Source organism: Calidris pugnax, unplaced genomic scaffold (genome assembly GCF_001431845.1).
Source record: "Calidris pugnax isolate Ruff unplaced genomic scaffold, ASM143184v1 scaffold54, whole genome shotgun sequence".
Taxonomy (NCBI): Eukaryota; Metazoa; Chordata; class Aves; order Charadriiformes; family Scolopacidae; genus Calidris; species Calidris pugnax.
The window spans coordinates 8,863,960-8,881,213 of NW_015090864.1; the positions used below are offsets into that span (position 1 = coordinate 8,863,960).

A 17,254-nucleotide genomic window follows, 5' to 3' on the forward strand; every position below is an offset into this window, starting at 1 on the left:
CAGTTTCACATGACTTGTCTGGCATTGTGAAGCGCTAAGCCCACACTTAAAATGGAATTTGACATTACATGGTACAATGGAGTCAGTAAATGGCATTCTTCAGTGCTTTTACAACAAAGTCAACCCTCCCTTAAGTGGCTGAAAGCCCCAAGCTAGAAAATACTTCTCATTTACTTCTTTATGCGAGTAAATTGCATATACTTTAAATCTAGTTTTCATTAGAGCTTCTCATTGCCAATGACTGAAATGAGCCGAACAAATACCTAACAAAGGTCTACATTAATTTTACGACGTACCATTCCTTCTATTTTTAAAGACTAGGTTGTCACGTGACATGTAACAAGCATTGGAAATATCTCCAAATTCCTTCACAGACTAAAAACCTACTTTCCAATGAGCCTGCAAAACTAATCTCATCCCACTGAAAAATTTATTTTCAGTACACTGCTAAGGAGGAGAACGCAAATACACAACTTCTTTTAACATCAGCAGCAAGTTCCACATGATGCTCACAGGCAGAGAAGTCCTATTTTGATGAGACATGTTAGCAGAATATGGAGAGAAAAAATGCTCAACTCTTCTATCTGAAGAAACAGGACACCACAGTGTCCCACAGCACTGGTATGCGCATGATGCAATAGGTGACTACAAGATTTAGAGTATATTTTTAAAATACATATAAAAATATGTCGACATTAGAAGATTTTAAACAACTGTAAAGTGACTAGAACTGAAAGAACTAAATATTGTTTCTCTATTTAAATTAGTATGTTTTTACAATTAATGTTATTTTGAACCTCACAAGATTTGTCTTCCTCTTAAAATGCAGTTCTATGAAACTGTGATACAAAGATGGCCAAAGGCATGGGAAAGGTGTACAATATATAAATAAAGTTGACTATTATGTCTTTATAACATACGGTCAGGTTAACATGTCAACTTTTACCCTCCTTCCTTCTGAAGACAGTATCAGTATTAAAAAAATGGTTTAGTTCTAACATACCAAGATTATTTCAGGGTATCTCAAGTACTTCCCACCATGAAACCATTTACCGATTGACAAAAAGTTAAGGAATAGTCTCAATCTCTAGAGAATCTATAGATTTCGTTTTACATAAACAAACAAACAACAGTATATATTTATGTTGACAGATTATTTCCCCCTCAAAAAATTACATCTTGCACATAAGGAAGCTAAGGAACAGAAAAGTTAAATAAATTGTTCAATATTGAACAGTGGCAGAGCTGGGAACAGAGCATTAGCTGATTTATTTTCAGCCTTCTGTCCTGTCCACTACAGTCTTCTTCCTCCTAAGAGACAAATTTGTGGAGCATATGGAGCCCTGTCTGGTACCAGCTCTTCTAGGTGCTTTGGTGGCAATGGGCAGCTACAGAAAGAAAAGTAATCACACTTGACAATCCTAGGTAGGTGACAGTGAACTGGGCCACAGTCACGAGGCAGCCCAGGACCAAACTCGCCTAACCATTGAATAAGGATTTTACAGCCCCAAAGTATCTTCTTCTGAAATCTGTAATGACTATTTTAAACTATAAATTTAAAAATTCAAATACATCTCAACAGAACAAAATCACCTGCTCATTCACAAAGCATTTCTGTTCGGGTTTGTTCTTTGAAATCACTATGAAAATAAAACTTGAGAACGTTCAGGAAAGAGTACAATTTGCCTCTAATTTATTCTCAGAATTTCTGTGAATATTGCTCCCCGCGTTGTCATGGCAACACAAGCACATCTTTCAGTACTGAGGAAGTAACAAGCCTTTCGATTCTCACCTTTGGCCATTTTATTGAGAACCATGTCAATTAGAATGTAGGTTCCACTTCTTCCTGCACCATCGCTGCCAACAGAAAGGGAAGAAGAAAAAATAAAGCCTATCAATGTGCATCTAGACTCAACACGAAGGTACCTGCCCTTAATGTTATACTGTTACACATCGGGGGAGAGGACAGAACGAGGGGCTAAAATAGGGTACTGACAGGGGGAGAGAAAGCTTGCACTGAATTAACACACGCTGTTTGTGGAAGATTAACTACTAGCCTGTATGGTAACAGGGCTTTGTTTGGATTTTTTTAAACCAAATTGTGCTAATGCAATAAAAGCATTTTAAACAAGTCAGTAACCCTAAAACAGGATACCATTTCTGTTCAGGAAGTGGGCATATAATGAGCTTATAGTCACTTGTATATGAGATCAAGAACCACAGAATAAGCTAGACCACAACAGCATCTGGAATGGTCCCCAAATGTTGCAGACAGCATTTAAATGGAGGGAATGTGTAGGGAGGCCTGTCCGTGAACCAAGATATTTGATTACTGAGCGACTGCCTGCAATCTTTCTTCACTATACATCATGAGTGGTTTGTTTTTCTTTTTACCTTCCCCTTTAAATCTTCCTGAGTTGCAATAAGCAGAAAAAATATTATCATGTAATTCCTAAGAAACAGCTTTAACTTTTGTGTATCATCAGCCCTTCCTCAGAGATGTGAGCCCAAGCCTCAGGAGGGGGAAAGCTCCCTAATCTGAATGCAGCTTGTGTCCCTTTCAGAGAGCAACGTGTAATTGCCAGCGTGATGCTCTTTTAGAGCTGCTGTTAGCAAACATAATTAAGACTTTAAGTAAAAGCCTTTTTTCTTTCCCTCCCCAAAATTTTTACAAAGGTGCATGTGTGACCAATTAGACTGGTATGTAGTTTTTTTTAATTAAGCCATTATTTTTATTGATAGCTCAATTTGTGTACAAGAATTAATGAAAGGAAAAATAATAGAACAGCATGAAGCGCGTTATTACATTCTGTTTAGAGGCAGGCTATGAAACTTAATTTTTGTTAAGTCTCTGTAGACAGAGGTTTTTTCTTTCAGTTACTAGATCGCTGCTTAGAGAAAAGGAGGTAAGGGTAATAATTTTTTTTTCTGTGTCTATGAAGGAAACAAAGACACAATCTTATTAGTTAAGCTGAATAATGAGAGATGAGGCAGCGATCACGCCCGATAAAAACAAAAACTACTGAGCTGATGGTAGACATTTCCATCCATCACAGTAAGCAAAGAGCAAGAAACTTGAAGGCTCTTCATTCTGTGCCAAATGTTTCTTTTCTCAGGCCTCCTGAAGGCAATGCAAACAAGCCTGCTCCAGAGTGTTCACCTCTTCAGAGGACCTCCTCACACAGATGAGAAAACACATCCCCTCCCTCCTCACTCCCACCCAACGTGGAATGCCATATGTCAAACAACCTGCCTCTTAGTGGGGCTGGTTTTCTATCTTCTTTATCTACATGAATATCTTTGATAAATAAGTGCAATATTCTCCTTATAACTCAGAACCTTCTATGGCAAAACCAGACATTAACATTATTATGGTAAAGTTTCCCATTGGGCTGCCCAATAGCTTTCCTGTGCATCTATCAAACTGTCAGGCCTAAAGATAATCTGGGTTTAAATGATTACTCAATCTCTGGGTACAACGTCTAGGAAATCATACGAAAGGATAATTTTATTATGAAAACAGATCCTAAGTATTAATTAGCATTAAAAAACAGTTGAATTGTATTTAATTCCTTCAGCCTACCTATCTGTTTAGTGATTAATCAAAAGCTTTAATTTGCCAGTTTTGTTTATACCTATATTAAATTCTTACACATACAAATCTCTCTAAAGCTATTTTAGAAATTGTACTTGCCTGCAATGAACAACTACTGGACAAGAGCGACCCCTGTAGCACTTGTTTACTTTTCTGAAATAAAACAGACACAAAAAATTAATTAAGCATATGACATACTGTTTCTTTAGCCAAATGTCAAAAATAAGCAACAAGGAAAAGGAAACATTGCAGTCTTTAAAGAACAGTCAGGTTGATAATTTCCCAATATAACAAGCAGTTGTTACATACATAATCTTGTATAGAGTTTGCTTCTGTGTTGCTGCTGTAGAAATTTCAGAAAACATCCCATTATTGCTGTTGGCTAGGCAAAATAAATAACCTCTTTTCTCAAAAGCCTCATGTCTTGGCTCCAAAACTAAGATTATCTTGAGATGCTTTAATTTTAAAGGCAAATTTGAGCACATGAGCTTGCTCAAAGAAATATTGAGGGCACCAAACTGAATCCAAAATTAAAAATGGCTATTCCAGTACGCTGTGCAATGTGTGCTGATTTGTAAAATCAGTTCTCCCCAGAAAGCAAAATCAGAATCTCCTGAAAGCTTCTCACAAAAGTCTAAAACATAATCTATTGTGGTGAAAATAACTGAAACCATCAGTAACCTCTACTGCTTTGATTCTAATGCAGGAGTCTTACATATTTCATATTTACATATTATTGTCTTCAGCTTCCTGGTTAAACTTTCTCAGTGGCAAGAGAATATATGTAAAGTCAATCAATAAAAGTACAGCTATAGAACAGGTCTGCTGATATGTAAACTCAATGAAGGAATTAACTAGCGCTTAAGCAAACCAAGATACTCAGTCTAAGAATAGAGCCCACAAAATTGGTTTAAATCTATTTAAATTGCCTTACAAAAACCAAAATCCCAAACACTCTCTTCTGCTCTAGGATATATTTTGCATGTCAAGTATGCTACAGACCCCAAAAAACCATAAAATATGCACACATATGTTAACAAGGCAAGCTGAATAAAGACTAAAATAGGAAAGCATTGCTTCAAGAAATGAAAACCTTTCATTCCGTTTCCTTGATGAGATGTTTGAATTTGCTGGAGCTAGAAGGTCTCCTATGAAACGATTTCACAGGGCAGCTTCCAAAGGGTGCCCAGACCCTCCAATAGTGCCCAGCTCGGCACAAGTGTTACACAGGATCCTGACTGCTAAACTGGAGGGAGCTGCTGGAATTTGGCAACTGTGGTACGATGTTATTATGAATTTTAAAGCATAACTAACCTACTGAATCATTTAGTTCTTGGCTGTTCATCTATTCACTAACATCTGTGCTGTGAAAACATGCATATATCTTTAAACATTGCTTACAGTATAGCCTGAAGATGCCTAAATCTGACAGGGAGCCGGGATACCTGGAACTCAACCCAAACAGGCTACAGAGATGATGCTGGTGTCCCATGAAACTGTGTTTTCACATTTTGATTTTTCATTATTTAAGATTCTAATCAAACCTGATAACAATACTAAGTTCCTGTAACAATTCCCTTTGAACATTAGAATTCAGGATTTTTTCACAATTCTTACTCTTTTGCTTACTGATATAAATCATACTGGCAGAGACATTCTGTCTCTATATTCCTTGGATGTAAGTAATTAATGCAGTAGAACAACTTTTATGAAATAAGTGGTAAGTCATTGAGCAGCACCTGACTTTAGAAGTTAAAATGGACCATTTGTATGTCCATAAATGCATATATACACAGGCACTACCAAGCAAAACTTCAATGACTTAAGCTGCAGTAAACTTTGTACATGAATGAATCATTCAGTTCTTGATGGTCACATCCAAGGATCAACGCCTTCTATGCAACAAACCTCCTGATATTTGAAATGCCTGTAAAAGCATCTGATACAGACAGCCTGCATTTCCCTACGTGCAGCTGGTCATCCTCCCCCACCCCTTATCATGTGCATTAGTAAAGAGTCATTCCTGCATTTAAAGTATTAAATAAAAGCTAATAACTAGAGAGGGGTATTTACCATTTCTATTTCTGCTTGTGTAGTTCCTTTGTTCCTTGTATGGCACCACTAATATGATATTTGCATGTTGTGACTAGCCATCTACCAAAGTCTTGATAGAATTTCAATTACAAACTCGATTTAAACCTATCAGTAAATCAGACCTCCCAGTAAATCAGACAGCCAGAGACACACATTAGGGAAAGACACCTTATGTTTGTCAGTTTTATTGAAGGCGTTTCAAACATTTTCATTATCACACATTTCAGAAAACACATTAAAACAAAGGATTTCAATCCAGCTGGTTCATAGCTTTGTCTATATATAGTTTATGAAAATATTTAGAAGTGCAGCAACATCTCATTTCATTCTTAGTTCTGGCTAATGAGAGTGAGCTGAAAATTCATCAGTAAGCAAAGTTCTTGAATGTTGAAGAGAATATATATATTATATATACATATACAGGAAGAATTAACTTAGAAAGAATGATTAGTAATACAAACCAACCCTTGGCTCATTGAGTGAAAAAGAAATCATCATGCAAACCATCAGCAAGCAAAGGTCAGAGGTCGTTAGAGGCTCAGAAAAGGGGTTTCCCACATTGTCCCTGCAGCAGAGTCACAGTTTCCAATGATCACTTTTGTGACTATGCAACTGGGCTCATATTACTAGCTGCAACATCACAAAAATGACACTGGCAACCGCTAATTAGCTGGCAAAATAAGAATTTGTCCATTTTTAAAGTGAGCAGTGTTAGTAAATGCCATTGCACACAGCGAGAAGTGATAGCATAATAGATATATATTTTAAGCAAAGCCCTCACATGTGATGCTAATTATCTTTTAGCTTAGCAGTCCCTCTTTAAAGTGTAAATGTGCTCCCTCTGGGCTCAAGAAATATTTAATTACACATATCAGTGCATGACTAACAAGCTAGTCCAGAGCAATAATGATTGGTCTATTGTTCAAAATGAAATTAGGACTCCAGAAGCATTTAAAACTGACCAGTAGTTTCTGTAGTAGCCTCACCTCTCAGGGACTGTCTTTTGCACAGATTTTTTAAATATATAGAATAATCTTTTTTGGCAATTTATACCTACATTATGAAAGTATAATAGATTACTCCACAAGGATTAATGTATCTGCTAAATGCAAAACCATCTAAAACACTCTCTGATACATACTAAGAAAAATGTAAGCTTTCAGTTTTCAAAGAGACTTGCAAAATTTACTTCAATAAAAATTTTAATGTCCATATTTCCACAGACTCTGGGCAAGGTAATTTTGGGAATCCAATTTTTCTTGGTGATGAATTATAAAAAATAGAGGGTTGGTTATGTATATGCTTAATTTCATATATGTATGTGAATATATAAATATACACACATATCCATATATATACAAACACACTGAATGCACATAAAAACATAGATAGATTAAAAGAAATGAGAGTAGCCCCTTCCTAGCACTACCCTACTCCGAGTATGGTAGTGCTGTCAGGCATTTATTCTGGGGGCTTTATGACTCAGCTGTAGTAATCCAGCAGAGTTTGTACTTTAAATTGGAAGATTCAGGTGCAAAACATGTATTGTATAAATGAATTCCAACTACATTATTACAGCAATAGTGCATTAGGGTTTTTTTTTGTTGTTAAAAAAGCAGCAACATTAGATGACCAAGAAAACTGAGATTCACAGACCAGCTATTGTGCATGCCAAAATTCCTTTTCAGGCGGAATTTTACTATGCATTCAGTATTATGAGTTCATTGTACAAAATCTGCACGTAGCAAATGATTACAGTACCCTACACTGGACTGTGAATACATATTAAATGAACACTCAGAATTCAATTAAATCTTAACAGGTTCATTCCCATACTGGCTTTAAATACAAAGAATGGCAGCTCCACTACTTTTCTCATCTAGTTATAATTTTCTTTTTCAAAGTATTGCACAACAGTCCTTCAACATGGATATTTAACCCTTACACAATGTCGCTCTAAGCAGCGCTTTCTTGGCGATGTGAACTGCGATTTACTGTAGACCTAATCCTGCAGTTCATGCAGGGACCTCAATTCTTACTGAAGCAAGTCGGAGTCGAGGTCCTCCGAACTTCAGATGGCCTGGCTGTATGGGCTCATTTATAGTCTAGTGAGAATGGCTAGCAGGTTTCCCACTAACTTCAAAAGGAGACAAATGGGACACTGTGTTGCCTCCGTGCTGCAGCCTTGCAGAGCTTAATGGAACCAATTCAGAATTTTCACTACAGAAATTCACTACAGGCAACTTCCATGGTACCACAAGCAAAGGGAAATCAACCTATGAAAATCACATTAGAGTTTGAACCCAGAGAGGAAAACCTTGACAATTCAATTACAATTTGAACTCCATCCTATGGCCATGTTTCCTTCCTCCACTACTCTGTAGTGTATACTCTTACCCAGCCATAGCTCCTACAGACTCAGTGCAGCTGCTCTCTGTTACTCAACCTGCACCCTGTGAGATGACCCTCTGCTTTGAAAAGCCTTGCAGCACATACAAGAACACCGGTGGATGAAGGGTGGCATTTAGTCCTGAAATTTTAAGGGTAGAATTCTGCCAAGTGGGCAACCAGTTCCTGGTGGCTCTATGCCAGCCTCTCCCCTCAGGTGCGGACGCGTAACTCCGACTGGCATCAGCCAGAGCCCCTAGCACTTATTGAAAGAAGCAAGTTTGGACCTTTTGAGCACTGAGCCCCTTCTAATCACTTTGGGGGGTTGTAGATAATATTGCAGCACGGAGAGGAAAACACGCGATCCCACAGGCCGCTTGCGGATTGAGAACCAACTCCCCAAACCTCCTGGAGATTCTTTTCATTAGTCATAAGCGCATCGCTGTGGATTAGCTGATACACGCTAACACCTACACACGATGCACTGGGCACGGTTTGCAATCAAATGAAGATTATTTCACTTCAGCATTTATCATGCATGGCTTTAATTTTCAAATTAAAATTTAGATAGACACAGCAAACATTAGAGAAGGTGGCAAGGACTTTCACAGGTTTTGCCTCTGTATGTTTGTATTTTAAAGCCACATTGACTTTCTTTAAAATTCCAGAGGGTATGCTTTGTCAACATTTTCATCTGCTTTCTCAAATTTCCACCTTCCTGCAGCCAAGGAAATTCTAGAGTCCTCACTGTTTGATCCATATGAGGAAACGCTCCCATGGGAATGCCGTTATTGCTATATGACTGCATTGTGCCTTTCTTTTTTTAAACATGCTCATAGTACCTAATTTATTTGTGAGATTCCTGCAGTAAGGATCATAGGGGAGCCACCCAAAAAGTGGCTGGAAGTTGCAGAATGGATAAATACTCAGAAAACAAAGAAATACAGAAGCACTGAAGAGCTGCACAAAGGGAAGAAAGGTGTTGATCTCTAAATGGGAAATGAGCATGTCTTAAAACCAGGCAACATCTGTGTGAGAGACAACACGAACCATCAACCTACTGCAGATTTGTGTATTAGTTTAGCATTGTGGCATCACAGGCTGAGGACTCCCCTTTCAAACCAGAAATATTTAAAGGACAATTAAAAGGACTAGTTTAGTTCCTCGGGTGTGCATCGTTTTAAATGAACTGTCATACTTTGTGCTTTACCTGCGGAAATCCAGAAGTGATCTTGTGGAAGCAGGAACCCTCTGATCGTTCCAGCTGAGGAAGTGGAACTGTGTCACTGTGCGGGTCTCGTTGGTCTGCAGGTTCTTCAGGTAGAAGCTCCTCACAAGGAAATCCTCGCACCAGATGTGCTCGGAGACAAGGTTTACCTACACCCCACAAGAAGGAATAAATGGAGATCAGCAATTTCAGCTGCAAGTTACATCTTTAGGATTGCAGGTGTAAAATGTCTGGGATGAAGGAATTGCATGAACGATTTGTTATTAGCAAGTTGGCCACTGCTGGGAAAATATTTTTTTTTAAATTTAGCAATCAGTGTAGTTGGAAGGGGTTACCTGCCACTGCTATTTTATTGAAAGCATAAAAATTCCCATTCCCGACAGTTTTAATGTAAAAAAAAAAAAAAAAAAAAAAAAATCACTATCTTGAAACTTTATATCATTATGTGAATACGAAAGACACTGCCTGAAAGTATGTTAGACTGCCAGTCGCTTTCTACCCAGAAATGCCCACAATGCATTGCCCAGGCTTCTGGGCAGCGGTCTTAAAAATCTGAGTTGAATTCACATGAGACATGAAAAATCAGTTTCTTCAGCTACATAGAAACATAACCATTAAAAAACGTGTCTTATTTGCAGAATTCATCTTTTCAGAGAATGAGTTTGTTCACATTTTAGTTTAAATAACTGTCTTTCTTCACATTTTCCTATTCTTATTTGGCATTGTGGTATTATTTTCTTCCCCTGCTCAGCTGGACAACTGGAAAAATCTGACAACCGTTGTCAATGGTACATTTCAAGAGAACTGGTGATAGGTTATTTTAAGCTAGAACTGTAAAGCAGAAAATAAAAATATGTATTTGTTGTTGTGGCTGAAGCAAGAGGTAAAAATAGGTAGCATTAATTACTAAAGCCATATAGAGGCTTTTCTGCAAAGACATACATATGGCTTTCCTAAGGCAAAATTCACTAGTTCTAAAAATACTATTTTCCTATAAAATATAAATACACAGTTTCACATTTCAACCACTTGCAAAACCACTTGAAAAACAAAATTGTTGTCCTTTTTTCATTGTAATTCTTGGCTCATTATCGACTAAATTTTATTCAGCGGAAACTACCTTGTGATTAAAATTGAGCTTGAATTTTTCACAGATATAAAACTACTCGAAGGCACACGAAGAGTATTTAAGAGCCCTTGGCTCGACCTCCAGGTTAGATTGGCTTAAACACTGTTTTGCCCCATAGGAAATCAACCTGGACACTTACTGTCACGTTTACTACCAGATATGCTGTTTAGGTACCTCATAGATGTGGTAGAGGTTTGACCCTTCGTCTGGCCAATAGTGGTAGCACTGTTTGACTCCGTTTTCTGCGAGGGGTGTCAGCATGACAATAACGACACAGCCGTTCTCCCAGACCATCTGCAGACAAAGAAAGACACCGTGGCCACATTGTGACTGCCTAATTACTGCGTGACATGTATAATTACTGCACTCAGACACACAATCAAAATTTATTCCATTCACAGGAAATTTATTTCATTTTCATTAGACACTTTTACTCTGCAGCTGCTTTCAAATCCCTGAATAAACTGGCACCATATTTTGCAGGCGTCCATGAAATATTAAAGAATTTCCAGCTATTTCAATTTGGGTCTTCCACAAAATCTCTCCTCGTTCCTGGTACCATGTTCAGCTGCTTTTCTGTCAAACTTTCAGATCCATAAAGGGAACACTGAACAATGCTCGCAGAACACACAACTATTTGGGATTTGATATTTATTAGTAAACAGCATGGACCTACTAAAGTCGCATGTACTGAAACCTGTTTGTGTCCTCAATCCTGTGTCTTTTTAGTTTGTCATGTAGCTAAAGCTATTAAAGTACTGCATTGCTGAAACAACCACAAAAGTTGCATCTGAACAACAGCTATAAGTAAAAGGCAGGAAAAAACCAAACCAGATCTGTTCTTCCAGAAATATTTCAAATGGAGAAATTGTTCTTCCAAAGGCACATTTATGAAAGATTCATTGCAAATGTGCATTACTTTCTTCCTCCTTCCTTTCTTCCTTTTTTCTTTCCTTCCTTTCATTTTTCCTTCTTTATCCCTTTCTTTATGTTTTAATTGTCTTTTTTCCCTTTTATTTTCCTTTTTCGTTACTTAATTATTTGCTCCCCCCTCGCTCCCCTTTCCTTTTTTCTCTCTCTTTTTCCCTTTTTTTTTTTTTTTTCCTGGAGGTAGAAGGAAAGTCCAACTCCTGCTGCAGATCGTGCACTCACAGAGCACAGGTACAGCAGGAACAGAGGAAAACAGTGCCTCTTCACTACCAGAACGTTTGCTTTATAATTTTGACCAGCTACAGGGTAGGATACAGGAATCCACGCATCCTCAACTAAAGGATTTGTGGATGTCTCCCACAAACAGCAGAACAAGCAGAGATGCTCTGGTCTGGCGTATCTCTGTTCCAAACACAGCCCATGGCTGAACAAAAAGGCTCCTATGAATTAATACCAAGCAGCATAATCACTAAAAACTGTTATTATTATGCTGTACATTGATGTTATATTTGCATACAACTTTCATTGTCTTTTTGCTAGCATATAAAATTACTGAATGAAGAGTAAACTGCTCTTTTTGTGAAGGGTTATGTTTATTTCACAGAAATATTTATAAGCAACTGTATTGACATGTAAATTTTGTAAACAAAAAAGGTCTTTGTCTAAACTGTGCAAAGATGAGATGATACATTCAATTCAAGGATTATTTTTTTTTAATTACATATCAAATAAAAAGGTTTCCCATTCATGGATAATGATGTTGTCTTCTCTTTTAAGAATAGCTTGCATATAGAGAAACAAATAACATTTTTTCTTCCTTTTTTTTTTCCAATTTGCAACATAATTAAATCAACTTTTAAAACTAGCTTAGGATTATTTAGAGAAATGAAACTAGGATTTGCACAAAATAGGGTTATTTATAATTTTGAATAGAAGTGGGGAAAAAAATCAGAGTTGAATGTAATGAATAAAATAATCTTTCTTATCTTTTCTCCCTTAAAAAGATTTTTTAACTAAAAATATCTGTAATCCAATCATCTTCCTATTAAAACACACAATGCCAGAAAACCATCAAAAATACCTTAAATTGATAGATAATTTATTTTATAGACAGATGTAGATTTATCATTTGTATCTTTTTTGTATTGCATTTGTTTTGGGCCACAGCTGGGAACCTTCTTTGTATGTAAGGAAGAGGATACAGATTTCATTCATTCTAACGCAGTTTCACCTTTTTTAGTCAGCAATCAGACTAAGATAAGAATTCAAAACATGTATCTTACTTTAAAACTAGCCCCACTAAATCAGTACTTTCATCACATAACGATTTAATGTGCCTCTAGAAGGTATAGAAGCTCATTGAAGCCATTACGAAAATGAGGAGAAACACAGTTTTTATGAGTGTAATAAAAATACAATGATCTAGACCATAAACTAATCATCTAGCACTCTGCTTGTGCCACCCAAGTGTAACATTATAAAAGCCCACTCGTTTAGAGAGGAATCCTTACAGTTTGGCAACCCTGTTCATTGGTTCAAAGATACAGCATTTCATTAGAGAGGGGCTGTCTGCATCTCTGAAGATTTCATTAAGCATAAATCCAAATGAAAGTTAATTTAAACAAACAATTTCAAAATTACTCTGGGGTATAATATTTCTTTTAGGTCATTGTGCGAAAACGTAGAAGTCAAATCTACTAAATCAAGAAGGCAATACAATCTAGTGCTGTCATCCCTGTTACAAGCAATTGTCACTGCATCTCCTGTGCTTACCATTGGGAGGGGATTTTCACTAAGACTCACAGCCTGTGACTGGAAGAATACAGCATTTTCTTTGTCTCCTTGATAAATATTAGACCATCAGGCTGTTATCTGGATTTCTTCCCAAATAATGTAGAAGAGTTAAAGGCAGTTCACAGAGGTTTATACTGTTGCCTGTTCACTGCCCTGTCTTTAACTTGTTGGTGGGTTTTTCAGCATCCACATCTCCCAATACCTAACACTTTGCTGTGATCACAGTGTCCAAACGTGGCCACGTATTAGAAAGTGTCCCCAAGTGTCTTTGTAATTAATGAATGAACAGGTAGCACAGACTCAGTCCGCCCAATCCCAGAGCAGCCTTCGGAGAAGGGCCTCTGGTTACCAAAGAGGCATTTCAGCTGGGCTTGGTGAATAAAGGAGGAGGATCAGTTGTAAATTCACAGCAATTAAGGTAATTCTGAACTTCGTATGCTTGCACAATAGAAAGTCAGTCAATGCATGTGATATAAGAATAAAAAGAACAAAAGGTCCTCAGGGCAGAGGCTTTTCTTTTTGGGTAGAACACAGCAAAATCAAGCCTTAGAATCTAAGTGTCTATAAGAACTGAATATCTATAAAATTATTCATATATATCATATCTTATATACAATATATACAACTAAACTTATTTGATCACTTAGCACAGGCAGTTTTGTGTCTGAGATACATATAGGAGCTCACTACAGAGCATTGACATGCGTGCTTTGCTGAAAAGTGAAGACAGTGTATAATTTTGTGGGACATGTCTACCTTCAGCCTATATGCCTAGAGAGTTAATGATCTTTAATGAGGTTCTGCTGTATGCATCATTCTCAAAACATTTCTTAGACAAGAATAACACTTCAATAATAGAATAAACTATCCCTTTCCATTTATTGCAAATTACAGGCTGAATCCAGCAACCCAAAGATGAGCAGCGCATTTGACACCCGCAGGATTCCCCGTTGATGAAATCCACCATGTGTAGAGACCTCATGCTGTGGTTATCTAGTGTGCCAGTCCCATACAAAGGACTTCCACATTAGGATGAGTTATATTTAGTACGAATTACTTGCAAAGGAGCACAGAATTGGTTTTTCAAGTAAGGAGAAAAATAAAGTCACAAATAGGAGAATCAGTGCCACAATATTGCCCAATCTGGTAAACACTAGTTTTTGAAAGCTTGTATTTTAAAATTTCCTTGTTTACCAGCCTGTAAATAAAATGGTTATATGAATCCCTTTAGTTTTTTCAGACACTTCATGATTACTAAGCTTCTTTTTATAACAAATGATCCACTCCAAATCCCTTTTCCAGTCATTTTCAACTTTAGTTTAGTGATGGGGAAATGACAAGACATGTGCTCCGACCAGACACTCTTCTTTTGACAGCGACTGGTGGTGAAGTCTCTAAAATGTGATGATTTAGAAGTAGAAAATAGATAGGCTAATCAGTTAAATCCAGCCTGTTCACTAAAAATAACAGGCTAATCGCACCATCTGCATTCTGGAAGAGATCTCCAGTAAATGAAGAATCCATCTTTTCAGTCTTTTAGGCTTCCCAAATAGTTGGCAAATGCAACTACTTGGAACATCAGATAAACAAGCGAACAAAACCTAAATAATTTCTAATGATAATTAAAACTCAACATGAATAAACACAGCTCCTAAACCACCAACAAAGCAAGGTACGAACCCTTTCTGGATCAGATAATATTCATCCCATTACATATCTTGAAAGTAATTAACTCAACTATGACTTCTTTCAAGTTCTTCACTGGAAATAGGAAACAGTGTATTGAATGGAGACAGTCAGAAAATGGCATTTTCTGGAATATTTTAAACCCAAACCCCAATGTTTTAATGGGTTAAAAAAGTGGGAAGCTTTTAACAGAAAAAAAGTAAATTGGGGGGGAATTCAGATTTTTGTTATCAACTAGAACTTCGCAATGTTGCGAGTCAAAATGCAACCTTTTTTTGTGAAACTTGGTTGAAATTGACTTATCATTTTCATATGAAGTGGGCCAAATCTGGCAAAGTCAGAATTGCCATTTGCAGGGTCATAGCTGTGCCAGACAGCTAACCATATCTGTATGTTGAAGAATTAATGATTAACAATCTATCTTTAATTAAAAAAAACTATCTGGCTCTTGCAGTTGAAAAGACGGCATCAGAGAGGACCATATATAAATATGTAGTAGTCAGGCTGCTCCATGTGTTATGTCCCTGATGTTGCAGCAACACTTGTTTGGAAGTCAACAGGAAAGGCAAACTCAAGGTGACTGTATGTGTTGCAATTACTTCTGCTTTCTGAGACATAAATTGCTCTTATTCTTCTCAGTAAACTCCTAACTCAAGCTTTGTTATTAAATAATTTAAATATGAGCACTAAATAGCACACCGCCACATTTAGTCTTGCAGTGCTGACCACCAAAATAATCTGCAATTAGCTTTTCATCTTAATATTGGAAAGGTGGAGCCTAAACAATAAAGGGATAGAAATTTTAAAAGGACTACTTCTAAATACCTTCTCCAAACAGAGCCATAATTAGAAGTGAGCACAGTAAACGCACACTCCTTTACTGAATGCCTATGGAATTCCTAATGTTATATTTATTTCACGTGGCTTGACAAGTTACTGGAGCTCTAGGGGCTACTGTTCTGTGCCTATCTCTCCCTAGCTGTTTTTCTTTTATTAAATTAAAATATGCATATTTTACACATTGAATTGCTTTGTGTCGCTTTTCATCTGCTCGTCTTTCTGAAGGTGAGAACTGATTAGACATGCAGGAAGTCCCATTCCAGGCAAGGAAAATAAAACTTGGGATTCAAGACTGCTTGAAAGCGCTATGTTCTGCACAGAAGAACAAAACGCAAAAAAAATATAATTTAGTCTGTAAATTAATTTCAGCACTCAGAAAACATGCTGAACTGGGAGCACAGAAACCAGCAACTAGAGCAGGGGAGGGTTTGGTACAGTTGTTCTTACTCAGCCCATGGGTTTGGAACACTGATTTTGCAGGGAGATTCATTCAGCTACAGGGGCATCGTATCCTGCCCAATGGGATTTTTCCACTGATGACTAATCCTTTTGACACAGGAAACAATCAACAGACAGTATTTTGTATTTCTTTTGTTGAATTCCAAAACTGGAAGAGAGAAGCAAGTGTTGCCAAACAGACATGCAAAGATTTATCATGTCCTCGTGACTGTAACTCAGGAATCGGGTTCTTAACATGCTAGTGTGATCTAGGAGGAAAACAATAGTCAGTTTTTGAAATGATGCTGATAATATACTCCTGAATATGGGTAGAGAAAAATTATTCTAAAAATAATTTTGGATTAAGAAATGCAGGACTGGAGGCAATGAAAAGCAAATGGCACCTGAACTCCCTGGCTCACATTAGGGCTCCGATCTTTACTCTTGGGACTCCTTCTGCACTTTACATTTAATAGTATTGCAATAATAATAGAAAATAATCAAAGGAGCAGAGATGAAGTCTCCCCACTCCCTCTAATCACAACAGTGTAAACCTCCACTCCAGTGAGCTTTCTTTTTGTTTGTCAGCAACAGATGCCCAGCTTTAACAAGAAGGGTGAACAGCGTTCCCAATTTCAAGACTATTTCATGTACTGGTGAACAGTGGAGGAAAGGTGGGGTAATGAAAAGCATGGGATGATTTGATTGATGTAGGATGAAGCTCTTTCTCACTTCCTGGAGGAGCATCCTAACCCCAAAGGGGCTGCAGCTGAAGTCTGTATTCCCAGTCCTGTGTCTGACTCACTGCTGTTCATGAGTGGTATCTGCTCTGTCATCCTTGCCACCGGAGCTCTCCAGGGACTAAGGCACCTGGGGAACTATCTAGATGGGGCTACAGATCTATTCAGGCAAAAGCCAGGCAATTTTCCTGTCCAAACTACAAGTGTTGACTGTGTTTAATTCATGACTTACTGTTGTAGGTGCTTTGAGCCTTATTTAACATCTACAAAATGAGGAAAACTGTATTTCTCTATTCTGCCTGTAGAAGTTACATAATGTTCATGCACTTATTACGTTGGTCAGGCAGAGAGGACATCACAGAAAGACAACAAATACTGATATAAATATATAT

General features: G+C 37.4%; 1 protein-coding gene across 1 annotated transcript in view; it reads right to left on the minus strand.

The window, feature by feature from the left end:
* Window positions 1-17,254, minus strand: part of PTPRN2 (protein tyrosine phosphatase, receptor type, N polypeptide 2) — a 644,397-nt gene that overhangs the window by 23,497 nt on the left and 603,646 nt on the right. The window contains exons 18-21 of the mRNA XM_014945055.1: window positions 10,609-10,728; window positions 9,288-9,454; window positions 3,695-3,748; window positions 1,793-1,857 (exon numbers count right to left, since the gene is read on the minus strand). Coding sequence (XP_014800541.1) covers window positions 1,793-1,857; window positions 3,695-3,748; window positions 9,288-9,454; window positions 10,609-10,728 — 406 coding nt within the window. The remainder of the gene's footprint in view (window positions 1-1,792; window positions 1,858-3,694; window positions 3,749-9,287; window positions 9,455-10,608; window positions 10,729-17,254) is intronic.